At 51.9% G+C, this 12,600-nt stretch overlaps 1 protein-coding gene across 1 annotated transcript; it reads right to left on the bottom strand.

The window, feature by feature from the left end:
* Positions 1 to 4,592: 4,592 nt before the first annotated feature.
* On the bottom strand, positions 4,593 to 9,509 carry LOC131500106 (T-cell-interacting, activating receptor on myeloid cells protein 1-like). The gene is made up of 3 exons (XM_058708846.1): positions 9,476 to 9,509; positions 5,764 to 6,180; positions 4,593 to 5,512 (listed from the first exon to the last, which is right to left on the bottom strand). Exons 1-3 carry the CDS (start codon positions 9,507 to 9,509, stop codon positions 5,076 to 5,078), a joined length of 888 nt encoding a protein of 295 aa, XP_058564829.1. The 3' UTR covers positions 4,593 to 5,075.
* Positions 9,510 to 12,600: the final 3,091 nt, after the last annotated feature.

Below are 12,600 nucleotides of genomic sequence, written 5' to 3'. Positions count from 1 at the left end.
CTACTGGTCTGGGGCACGTAGTTTAAGTAATTCGAGTCTTCAGGAATTGGAGGAGAGTATGGTCTCCACCTGTAAGATCCCTGCAAGAACTCTGGTGTCTAACTGGAAACTAGACAGTGGGTCTACAGCAGGATTTCTCCTCTTGGGCGCCACTGATATTTGGGGCTAGATGATTCTTCGCGGGGAGGGGTCCTTGCGTCGTAGGGTGTTTTGAAGCATCCGTGGTCTCTACCTCCTAGATGCCAGAAGAATCCCCCACCCCCAGCTGTGACCGCCAAAACTGTCTCAGACATTGCCATACGCTGCCGAGTGGCAAAATCGCCCCCAGGGGACAACCAGTGGCCTGAGGAAAATAAGAGGTGACCCAAAAGTGAGGGACTTCTCTTTCCTTGTCCTTTGTCAGGATTCCTGCTGCCCACTTTCTCCCCGCCTCCTGCCCTTGGCCAGTCAGGTGACGCTCGCGTCCCCACAAGTCAAACACGGGGGTGTAGCTGCAGCTTCATGGTTCTGGCCCCTGCAAGAGCCGCGTAAAACTGTGAGGGTTTGTAAAAGGCTCTGGCGGATCCCAAAGGGAAACCCTCGGGCTCCATTTTCTTTTTTTTTTTTTTAATTTTTTTTAACATTTATTTATTTTTGAGACAGAGACAGAGCATGAACGGGGGAGGGGCAGAGAGAGAGGGAGACACAGAATCGGAAACAGGCTCCAGGCTCTGAGCCATCAGCCCAGAGCCTGACGCGGGGCTCGAACTCACGGACCGCAAGATCGTGACCTGAGCTGAAGTCGGACGCTCAACCGACTGAGCCACCCAGGCGCCCCTCGGGCTCCATTTTCAATAATCTGCCAATGCACCTGTACCCAGTCATCTGCCTGCCAAACACCCTCTCCCCGCCATGATGTCCTCCTCTCTTCCTCAGTCTTGCCCTTGGCGACAGTTGCCAGGGTTGGAACCGCGGCTGAAGGAAGACAGGAAAGGTCGACGTTGAACTTGACAACAGCTTCCCGGGTCCTTCTTGGTGAAGCGTCCTGTCACTGATGTATTCATGTCAGAAGCAGCAATATTTATGACCATCGAGGAAAAAACTCAGAAGTGTCCTCATATGCCAAGGATAAATAAAGAAGTGGGAAAAAAAATGATTCACCAGCTGTGGAAGAACCCAAAATTATGTAAAATTTCCCCCTCCTACAGAGAGCCAATCTAGCTTGTGGTATTTTTCTTTCCGTTCTGTTTTATCATCCTGTTTTGGAAAGACCATCTCATCAGTGCTTAACCGTGTCACGTACAGTTGAACTGAGTTAAAGACACAGACATGCACCCATGGGCTTTTTTAGAACCAGGAAGCCCTTAACAGGTCATGGAATTTTCCACTAATATTTATCATTCATTATAACGATAAGGATATTTACTGGTACCTTCCGAGGGATATGCAGGCTCTCTGTTTCCTGGAAAGTCTCCCCTGAGGAATGGAGTTCTTGATAAAGCTGCTTCAGTAGTCAGAGGAGGAAGTTTTGGGTGTTTCATAATGATAATAATGGCAGATCCTTAGATAATATTTTGCTGTCCACCAGACACAGTTTAGGAGGGATTTAGGTAAAATAACTCCTCAAAATCCCAAGCACGAGTCCCTTGTGTAGGTACTACTATCAACCCCTGACAGATACGGAAGCTGAGACAGAGGGAAGCTAAGGAATGTGTAGGAAGGTAGCTTGTTAGATGCTGGCCCCAGCCCAAATCCAAGCGGTTATAATTATCTGCAACGCAAGAGTCCGTACACACACTTGCAGACGGTGGGTCCATGTACCCAAGTGATGGGTGCCCGTCCCTGGTTGCGTGGTTGTTCTCCCCTTTCCCCCAGTTGCCTTACTTCTCCCTGGTGGAGGGGACATGGAATGTCCTTCACGCTGACCTAGAAAACAGCATGAAGCAGGTGAATCCTAGATGTGAGAATCCCCTGCCTCACTCCTGGGCTCCATGGCCCCAGCAGGGGGCAGAGACAAACATTCTCCTCTACCCCGTGTGGCCAATGGGCTTCAGATCAACATCCGGACCTTGGGATTTTCTTGCTCTGTCCGGGGGTCTGTGACTCTGAAGCAAACACACTTGCTGGGCGTACCTCCCCGTCGTCGGCTTAGTCCATTGGGGCTGCTCTAACAGAATGCCACAGGCTAGGGAGCCAATGAACAGCAGATACCTTTTTCTCACAGGTCTGGAGACAGGAAGTTCAAGACCAGGGGGGCAGCATGGTCCAGGGAGGGCCCTCTTCTGGGCGGCAGACTTCTAGAACCCCTCGTGGAGGAAGGGGACAAGGGAGTTTCTGGGGTCTCTTTTAGAAGGGCACTGATCTCACGAGGGCTCCGCCCTTATGACCTAAGCTCCTCCCAAAGGCCCCCACCTCCTAATGCTGTCACTTTAGGGGTCAGGATTTCAACATGAAATTGGGGGTGGGGGTTTGACATAGACCTTCAGCCCATAGGATCGGATCAAAGGGTAGCAACTCTCATTCTTTTAGGAACTGTTCATTACCCTCCTACATTCCAGTCTCCCTGGATGGGGCTGGGTTTTCTTGAATGGCATCCTTCCATGAGCACTTCCTAGGATCCATCTAGAGGCTGAGCTAACCAGGACTATTCACAGCCCTCCCCAGTCTGTCTATCTGTCTGTCTGTTTTGAACTGGTCTGGGAAGGAGAGCCGGATGCTTCTCCAGGAGTAGAATTTATGAGCTATGAAACTCAGCTTTAAAAGCGAAGCTCTCTGCCCCAAAGAGGGAACTGGTCCCCACTAAAAGAGAATGAAACAGGGGTGCCCGAGTGGCTCAGTCCGTAAAGCAGTTAAGCATCTGACTTTGGCTCAGGTCATGATCTCGCGGTTCGTGAGTTCAAGCCCCACTTCGGGCTCTGCACTGACAGCTCAGAGCCTGGCACCTGCTTCAGCTTCTGTGTCTCCCTCTCTCTCTCTGTGCCTCTCCCCCACTCACGCTCTGTGTCTCTCAAAAATAAAAACATTTTAAAAAGTTTAAAAGAAAATGAAACAGGTACAATAAAGACACAAGTGTCAGAAAGGAAGAGAATCTGGGCAAGACTCCAGTCCCTCATTCTAGTTTGTGAAGCCAGGTGGTATCCTCATGCTTCCCAAGATTCACTAGCTCTGGATCCCCGCTGTGTCTGCCGGGCACAGTCTGGCCCCCTGCGGGACATCTGGAATGTCTGGAGACACCATGGTTGTCACAGCTGGAAAAGGGAACGTGGAGTAGATAGATATCCGACATGCTGCGAACATCCTATGTTACACAGGAGGCACTTTTCTTCCTCACCTGCCCCCCAGAATAATTATCCAACTCCAAATGTTAGTAGTGCCGGGTTGGGCAGCCCTGAATGACCCCTTCAATTCCAAGGACCTCACCTTTTCTAGGTCACTTCGAGATCGGTGTTTTTTTCACTTGGAACCAAGTGTCATGACTAATACAATCATCAAACTCTCCTTTATAACTGATTACTATTATGTCTCCTTCTCACAGAAGTTTATGGTCAGATGTATGCATCACTGTCCCCCCCCCCCCACTTGACAGACGAGAGAAGTGAGTTGCGGGTCCGCTGACTTCAGAATCTCGTACCCCCTGTGGTTTTTCTCAGAGGCCCTGAATGCCTGCCCCGTGTGTGGTTTGGGAGAATCTGGGTTCATTGGTCAGTGCCCTGTGCAGTTACGACTGGCCCCATATCAACCCTGGGGGATTCAGTACCCCCATCCGGGAGGATGCCTGCTTCCTGCTGGCCTCTCTCCCTCCCCTTGTCCTGGACAAACTCAGTCCTCAAAACTGGCCCTAATACACAAGGGTCAAAAAACATCCATTTCAGAAAAAAACCAACAGAAATCCATGTGCACTGGGTGTGGAAATGTAGAATGGTGTGGTCACTATGGAGAACAGCAGGGTGGTGGGTCCTCAGAAAATTAAAAGCAGACGTAGTGTATGATCCGACAACCCCCTTTCTGAGCATACATCCGGAAGAAGTGATGGCCAGTAGGTGACCGGCCGACAGCCAAATAGGTGGAAACGACCCAGATGTCCATCAGCTGATGAAGAGACAAAATGCGGTCTATCCATACAATGGGACGTTATCAGCCTTCATAAGGAAGAAGCCCAGTTATGTGCTACAGTGTGGCTGAGCCATGAGGACATTATTCTGAGCAAAATGAGCCAGTCGTAAGAAGACAAATACTCAGTGATTCCAATGATGTGGGGTCGTTGGATTCGTCACATTGACTAAGACGATGTGTAGGATGGTGGTCGCCAGGGGCTGGGGAGGAGGGGTGAGGAGAGGCTGTTTTATGAGGACAGAGTTTCAGTGTTGCGAGATGCAGAGCATTCTGGAGGCAGATACTTAAGGGGTGCCCGGGGGGCTCAGTCGGTTGAGCGTCCGACTTCAGCCCAGGTCATGATCTCACAGTCCATGAGTTCGAGCCCCACATCAGGCGCTGTGCCGACAGCTCAGAGCCTGGAGCCTGCTTCGGATTCTCTCTCTCTCTCTCTCTGCCTCTCTCTCTCTCTCTCAAATAAACGTTAAAAAAATTTTTTTAAATACTTAAGATGGCAAAATTTACCTTATGCAGTTTTGCCATAATTTTAAAAAATCATTCCTTTCAAAAAGAAGGAAAAGTCTCAGCAGGAAGAGAAAAACTCGATTCAGTTGAGCTAAAGGCAAGAGTGCCAGAGTCCCGGTTAAAGTGAAACTGAGATCTGAATCTTTCTCGGAAAGATGTTCCTGGACCCTTTTGTTACTCTCTCCCTCCTCCTCTGGCTTCTTGCTAGACTCTCCTCCTGTATAACCCCAGGAGGTGTCATCCACACTTTAGTCTAAATGAATTGTGCCCTTCCCAGGAGAACAGCAATGACTTTATGCCTACATCTTATTTTCCTGGTGAGGGGGGGGTGTCAATTATTACAGATCCCTCCTCCTCCAGGCCTGGCCCCCTCACAACACAGCTGGTCACCTACAGTGGGAAGCCCCCCTCCCAGCCTCCAGTTATGTGATCTCCACCATTGGTGGTGCTCCCTCTCTCTCAGCAGAAGATCCTCTGCTCTACTCCACAGAATCCTGGCCCTCCCTCGGTCCTTCCCAAATGACTGCTCCAAGCTGCAGAGTCTTGTGGAGACAGACTGTGCCAGCACCTGAGCGGGCAGGTAATCCAGCTGGGGTAATCCCAATGGTAAAAACCTCACCTCTCACCCGGATCTCAAGACGATCGCTAGGCTGTGAGGCCCAGAAAGGAGTCCCGGTCTGGAAGTAGACACAGCTGTAGTTCCCGGCGTCACCGACTGTCACGGTCTGCAGGGAGAAGTCCGCCTCCTTGCCGACTAGGGTCCGGAGCCGGATGGGCCCTGCCGTTCCCGCCTTCAGCAGAGCGAACCTCATGGGCCCGAAAACATTGTCTGGCCTCTGGCACTGCAGGGTCACATCGTCTCCTGCGGTCACCACACCCCTTTGGTGGGCTTGCAGGGAAGGTTTAGGGAGACCTCCTGTAAGAGAAGGGGGGCTCCGAGGTCACGGGGAGAAGCCTGGGGTCCCCCACTCACCCTTGTTCTCCTGCAGGGGGTTCCTGCTGAGGGTGGGACACAGATCCCTGGTGTCACCCTCTTTCGACTCTGCGGGAAGGAGGTCTCCCCGCCCCCACGAGCCCTGGATGAGGCCAAGTCATTCTGTTGCTGTGTTTCTCCCCCTTCTCTGTCCCGTCCTCTGGTCCCTCCCCCAGGCCTGTCCTGCTCCTCACCTGTCACCAGCAGCAGGATGACCTCACTGGGCGGTGATCTTATGTCCGGGGCCCCTGGTCTGTAGCACTCACAGGTGTAGTCTCCAGCGTGGCTCGTTCTTAGGCCAGTGAGGTGAAATTCAGCCAGGCCCTCCTTGGAAGCCGGTGATCGTGAAAAATCCAAAAGAATATTTCCCTTCCTGAGAGCAAAGTTGACATTCTTGGTCGGGGTTTGACATTGCAGCCTTACACTGCTTCTGGGAGGCACCACCCAGCTGGGCCAGGCCCTGAGGGTGGGCTTGGGAAGGGGCTCTGGAAGGAAGCAGATTGGGGACAGGATTTGGTGCCCTCGCCTGCTGTCAGGAAACCCCTTGAAGGAAAGAGAAGGGATGCGGGGAATTTGGAGCGAAGGAGAGGGAGGGTTTAACTGAAGGAACACTCACCGTCAGTCCCCCTGCTTCCTTGGCCAGCGCACAGCCCTGCAAGAGAACCCTCTGTCCGTGAGACCTGAGCCCCATCCCGAGGGGACCTCCCGGGGGGCTGCCGCTGAGACCGGACCCTGGAGGTCCCGCTCACGGCCAGTCCCAGCATCCTGCCCAAGAACCTATCTGGCGTGGGCATTGGTTTGCACCTTGTGTTAATTTCCTATGGCTGCCATTAACAAATTGTCAGAAACTTGGTGGCTTGTGACAACACAGATTTATTATCTTGTGGTTCTGTGGGGTAGAAAAAGCCCCAAGACAGTCTCACTGCTAAACCCAGGGTCTCTTTGGGGCTGCGTTCCCTCTGGGGCTCTAGACAAGAATCCATTCCCAGCCTTTTCCTACTTCTAGAGATGCCTGCCTCTCATCATGGCAGCCTCTCCCTCTGACTTTAAAACTAGCAATGGTTGGTGCACTGGCACCCTCTTCTGCCTGCTTTGCTATTTTTTTTTTAATTTTTTTTAACGTTTATTTTTTTTTGAGACAGAGAGAGACAGAGCATGAACGGGGGAGGGTCACAGAGAGAGGGAGACACAGAATCTGAAACAGGCTCCAGGCTCCGAGCTGTCAGCACAGAGCCCAACGCGGGGCTCGAACCCACGGACCGTGAGATCATGACCTGAGCCAAAGTCAGACACTTAACCGACCGAGCCACCCAGGCGCCCCCTGCTTTGCTATTTTAAGGACCCTGCGGTTACACTGTGACCACCCAGGTAATCCAGAAGAAGCTCCCTCCTTCAAGGTCAACTGATAAGTTTAATTCCACCTGCCACCCTGTATGCATGTCCTCTGCCATGTAAAGGAAGGTATCCACAGCTCCCGGGAGTCAGGACGTGGAGTGAGGTGGGGAGATTCCCTGCCCTATGATAAGGGGACATCTAGACACTGAGAACACAGTCCTTTGTGCTGAGATACTTCTGTCTGCCCTCAAGGTATGACCGAAACTCATCTTGGACATTACGGTTGGCCATGAGTCATCTCCTTGGTGCCCCAGAGTAAATCTCAGAAATCTAAGATTGGTATTACTTGGAAGGATGAAGTGTATGTCCCCCACCTTTCCCCTCTGGGGGCCTTACTTTCAGATCCAGACCAAACTGACCCCAAGAAATATGTTCCTGCACATCCATATAGGTGTTCTAGTTTGATTAGCGTATAACAGTGGTTCTCTACTGGGTGGGGGGCTTTGCCCCCCACACACACACCAGGGACGTTGGGCACTATCTTGAGACTTTTTTTTAAGCATGTAATACCGTATTGCCATCTGTGGTCACAATGCTGTACGTTAGAGCCTCAGAACTCACCCGTCTTTGAACTGCAAGCATGTACCATTGGATCCATATCTCCCTCTCCCCACCACCCCCAGCTCCTGGCAAGCACCATCCCACGTCGTGTTTCAACAAGTCAACATTTTTAGGTGCCACATACAAGTGAGGTCATACAAGTAGTCCGGTGTCTTTCTCCGTCTGACTGGTTTCACGGAGCATGATGCCCTCACGGTCCCTCCGTGTTGTCTCAGATGGTGGGATTTCTTTCTTTCTCACGGCCGAATAACATCCCCTTGTATATAACATGCTGCATCTTCTTTCATCCTTTGTCGGTGGATGGACACTTAGGTCGCTTCCATGCCTTGTGAATAACGCTGCAATGAACGTGGGGGCACCGATATCCCTTCAATTTCCTGTTTTCATTTCCTTCTGACACACGGCCCCGAAGTGGGGTGAATGATCGCAGGGTGGTTCTGTTTTTAACTTTCTGAGGAACCAGCCCCCAAACTGTTTTCCGCACAGTGGCTGCACCAGTGTGCATTCCTGCCAACAGAGCACGTGGGCTCCCTTTGCACCACATCCTCGTCAACACTTGTCGCAAGATGAGGGCCATTCTGACTGGTTGAGTGGAACCGACAACCTGCGGCCACAGAGCCCTTCTGAAAAGGTTGCCGGACATTTCCTAAGAGGGATTCACTGTTCACTTACCTTCTTGCGGTCGTGCTAACCATGACTCCCTTTATTCAGCCTCCAGATGTTTCCACCCCAGAGCCCTCCCCCCCTGCCCCCCCACGTTGGACCCTTTCAGTTCCCTCGTGTGGCTCCATGGAGAATTACGGTCTTTGGCCCTGCGCAGACCAGAATTTGAGCTCAGCTTTTCCGCCTAGTAGCTGAGTGGCCTTGGCAGGGACTTCAGGGATGATTTTCAGATTCCTCGAATGCAGTATGGGGAAGAGGACTATTTTGGAGAAGCTCTCTAAGAGATGTAAGGTGACTCCCGGTCGTATGATGACAGGAGGGTATCACTGAGTCTGTGTGAGAAAGTCTCTCTCTTCTCGGTTCCCGGCTCGTTCTCCACCAAGCCCCTGGAAGATACCACAGCCGGGTGCTCGGCTGAATGTAGCTTCTGGCTTCGCTGCTACCTCTCAAAACAAGACTGGGGAAAACTGGGGCCGGTTCGGGTCTGTTTTTGATGAGGGGCACGGATTTTCCCACTAATACATGAGTTTTACAGATGTTTTAAAATGGAGTTGAGTAAGTTGAGCCTGGGGGGCTCAGTCGGTTAAGCGTCCAACTGTTGGTTGAGGCTCAGGTCGTGATCTCAGGGTTCATGAGTTTAAGCCGCACGCCAGACTCTGAGCTGACAGTGCAGAGCCCGCTTGGATTGATTCTCTCTCTCTCTCTCTCTGCCCCTCCCCCACTTGCTCTCTCTCTCTCTCTCTCTCAAATATAAATAAACTTAAATTTTTTTTAAATAATAAAATAGGGGTGCCTGGGGGCTTAGTTGGTTAAGTGTCCAACTTCAACTCAGGTCATGATCTCATAGTTCATGGGTTCGAGCCCCGCGTCGGGCTCTGTGCTAACAGCTCAGAGCCTGGAGCCTGTTTCGGATCCTGTGTCTCCCTCTCTCTCTGACCCTCTCCCACTCGAATTCTGTCTCTCTCTCTCTCTCTCTCTCTCTCTCTCTCAAAAATATATAAAATATTTTTAAAACTTTTTTAAATAATAAAATAGAGTTGAACATAAAAATACTAATGTGAACACCCGGGACATGTCACAGACATAGGGCACAATGTCATTGGGCAGTTCAGGGATGACTGAGTTTGGGGAAACAGGAAAATGTGTGTGAAGCGTCCTTGTACCTAACATGCATTCAGGGAATGGAAGGTTCTAGTCTGTGCTTATTCACCCCCACCCCACTACTGCCCCCAAAGTTCCCACCAACTCTAGCTGCCGCCACAGCCCATCTGCCCCCGCAGGGCTTACCGGTGCGGAGCCAGGTCGGGAGCTGGGGCATCATGGCGGCCCCCCCAAGCCTCCTCCAAGGATCTTCCTTGAATTTTGCTGTTGGTGGTGAGCCAAAACGTTCTCTTGACTCCAGGACAGACAGGAACAGCTTTGCTCCCAGTTTTTCAAACCTCTGCTCTACCTACCCACACTTTGTGTCTTCTGGTCTCTGTTAGGAAAGGATTATTGCAACACATTCTCAAGCCACTTCCCACAGGCTTCATGCCCAGCACAGCAATCATCCACTGCTAAGGCACGTCCATGAATATGCAAAGCATGGGAGAAATTGCTAGCCTTTGTCCCCTTTTGCCAAGTGGCGGAAAAGAGCTGGGTCCCCAGCAGTCCAGAATAAGAGACCCATTTCTCTCCATTGGGGAACTGTAGGTCCTTCTGGTCATAGGATGTAAGCAGAAGAGATGTGCACAACTTCTGGGTGATGCCCCAGGGACCCTGAGGGCAGGGTTAGAGCTGGAGCTGAGGGCAAAGAGGGAAGAAGTCACAAGGCATCAGGGACGGATGAGGATCTGGGAGAACGAGACAACAGGCCCTACAGAGAGGAGGTAAGAGAAAAGAACCCTCAGTGGCAGGCAGCATGGCGGACAAGGAATTTGAAGAAGAGAAAGTTCTGTGGTGGGTTTGAAAATTGTTTGCTGTGGGGACATGATTGAACTCCCTCCTCGGTGAAATCTCTTGTGAAATCTTCTACTCATTAGATCTTTTGTGGGAAGGGGCTCTTAAGAAGAGCTCGGGGACCCTGGCTGAGGTGAAGACAGAGAGACAACCCAGGCAGTGGACCCAGGCAATGGGCAGGAGCTGATGTGTGCATGGAAAAATCTAGAAGGGTAAATCTAGTATTTTTTTTAAGGGTTATTCTCCAAGTGGTGGAATTGTGCTCAGTATTTTTTTTCCTTTTGCTTCTATGCATGTTCTAAATTGGCTGGAAATGGGGCGCCTGGGTGGCTCAGTCAGTTAAGCGTCTGACTTTGGCTCAGGTCATGATATCACAGTCCGTGAGTTCGAGCCCCGCATTGGGCTCTGTGCTGACAGCTTGGAACCTGGAGCCGGCTTCAGATTCTGTGTCTCCCTCTCTCTCTCCCCCTCCCCTGCTTGTACTCTGTCTCTGTACAAAGAGTACAGTCTGTCTCTCTCAAAAATAAACTTAAAAAGAAAGACATTAGGGGCACCCACGTGGCTCAGTTGGTTGAGCATCGACTTCAGCTCAGGTCATGATCTCACTGTTTGTGGGTTCCAGCCCCGCGTTGGGCTCTGTGCCGACAGCTCAGAGCCTGTAGCCTGCTTTTGTCTCCCTCACTCCTGCCCCTCCCCCACTTATGCTCTGTCTCTCTCTCTCTCAAAAATAAAAATAAAAACATTTAAAAATTGTTTAAAAACCATTAAAAAGAAAAGGAGACATGAGAAAACATCAGGTCTCTCCTTCTCTCCTCTCTCCCTCTCCCCCTGCTCTCCCTCTCTCCTTCCCTCTCTCCTCCTCTCCTTCCCTCTCTCCCTCTCCCCCTGCTCTCCCTCTCTCTTTCCCTCCCTCCCTCTCCCCTGCTCTCCTCCTCTCCTTCCCTCTCTCCCTCTCCCCCTGCTCTTCTTCTCTCCTTCCCTCTCTCCCTCTCCCCCTGCTCTTCTTCTCTCCTTCCCTCCCTCCCTCTCCCCCTGCTCTCCCTCTCTCCTGCTCTCCCTCTCTCCTGCTCTCCCTCTCCCCTGCTCTCCTTCTCTCCTTCCCTCTCTCCCTCTCCCCCTCTCCCCCTGCTCTCCCTCTCTCCTTCCCTCTCTCCTGCTCTCCCTCTCCCCTGCTCTCCTTCTCTCCTTACCTCTCTCCCTCTCCCCCTGCTCTCCTTCTCTCCTTACCTCTCTCCCTCTCCCCCTCTCCCCCTGCTCTCCTTCTCTCCTTCCCTCTCTCCCTCTCCCCCTGCTCTCCCTCTCTCCTTCCCTCTCTCCTGCTCTCCCTCTCCCCTGCTCTCCTTCTCTCCTTCTCTCTCTCCCTCTCCCCCTGCTCTTCCTCTCTCCTTCCCTCTCTCCCTCTCCCCCTGCTCTCTTTCTCTCCTTCCCTCTCTCCCTCTCCCCCTGCTCTCCCTCTCTCTTTCCCTCCCTCCCTCTCCCCCTGCTCTCCCTCTCTCCCTCTCCCCCTGCTCTTCCCCTCTCCTTCCCTCTCTCCCTCTCCCCCTGCTCTCCTTCTCTCCTTACCTCTCTCCCTCTCCCCCTCTCCCCCTGCTCTCCTTCTCTCCTTACCTCTCTCCCTCTACCCCTGCTCTCCTTCTCTCCTTACCTCTCTCCCTCTCCCCCTGCCATGTGTGGATACAAGAGGGCACCTGTAAGCCAGGAAGAGGGCTTTCACCAGGACCATGCTGGCACTCTGATCTCGGACTTCCCAGCCTCCAGAATTGCTAGAAATAAGTTTCTGTTGTTCAAACCACCCAGCGTGTGGCATTTTACAAGAGCCTGAGTAGACCGAGACAGGTGTGCGAGAAGATGGGTCACACTGATGGGCTCCCAGGAGGAGTGCCTGGGAGCCAGCTGAGGCAGGGAGACAGGTGTAGAAAAAGCCTGCAGGTGGCCCGGCTCATCCTTGGCACTCAGGCAGCCAGGCCAGTGGACCATCCACCATCTCAAACACTGCTGGTCACTGTGTCTGAGACAAGAGGGAACTCAGAGTGGGGAGGGGGGAGTTCTTACAGTTAAATGCTCCAGCTTGGAACTGACACTCGTCCAGCCAGAATAGTCCTGTGACACGCCAGTGAGTTCAGGGATTTCCTTACCCATCAAGGAACATGATGTGACCACAAGGTGGCAACAGCACACAACTTTCGGTCTCCCAACCGCAACCCCCTAGCTTCCTCTACAGGGAGCCTTTGCACAGGCTGTTCCCTCTGCTTAGAACACCCTTCCAGCCCCTCTTTGTCTAGTTAAGGTCTGCCCAACTTTCAGATGTCACCTCACTTCTTCAGCAAAGCCATCAGAGATCTCCATTGATTGGATCAAATCCTATTAGAGGCTTTCAAAACTCCCTCTTGGTTTTTGCTGTTTGTACTGATGAAGAGGCAAATGGTTTCCCAGCATCCACTTTTCCTTTCTTCCTTTAAGTAATAGAAACCCCC

Source organism: Neofelis nebulosa, chromosome 17 (genome assembly GCF_028018385.1).
Source record: "Neofelis nebulosa isolate mNeoNeb1 chromosome 17, mNeoNeb1.pri, whole genome shotgun sequence".
NCBI classification, from domain to species: Eukaryota; Metazoa; Chordata; class Mammalia; order Carnivora; family Felidae; genus Neofelis; species Neofelis nebulosa.
Note: the sequence above shows the minus strand (reverse complement) of the source record. Positions and strands in the feature narration are given on the sequence as shown.

What these genes read in the sequence shown, in the direction of transcription:
- LOC131500106 (XM_058708846.1), bottom strand. Translation starts at nt 9,509, where the DNA reads ATGATGCCCCAGCTCCCGACCTGGCTCCGCACCG. An exon ending in CCCGACCTGGCTCCGCACCG is followed by an intron (nt 6,181 to 9,475) that starts GTAAGCCCTGCG and finishes ACTGACGGTGAG; the next exon opens with TGTTCCTTCAGTTAAACCCT. An exon ending in CATCCTGCTGCTGGTGACAG is followed by an intron (nt 5,513 to 5,763) that starts GTGAGGAGCAGG and finishes CTTCTCTTACAG; the next exon opens with GAGGTCTCCCTAAACCTTCC.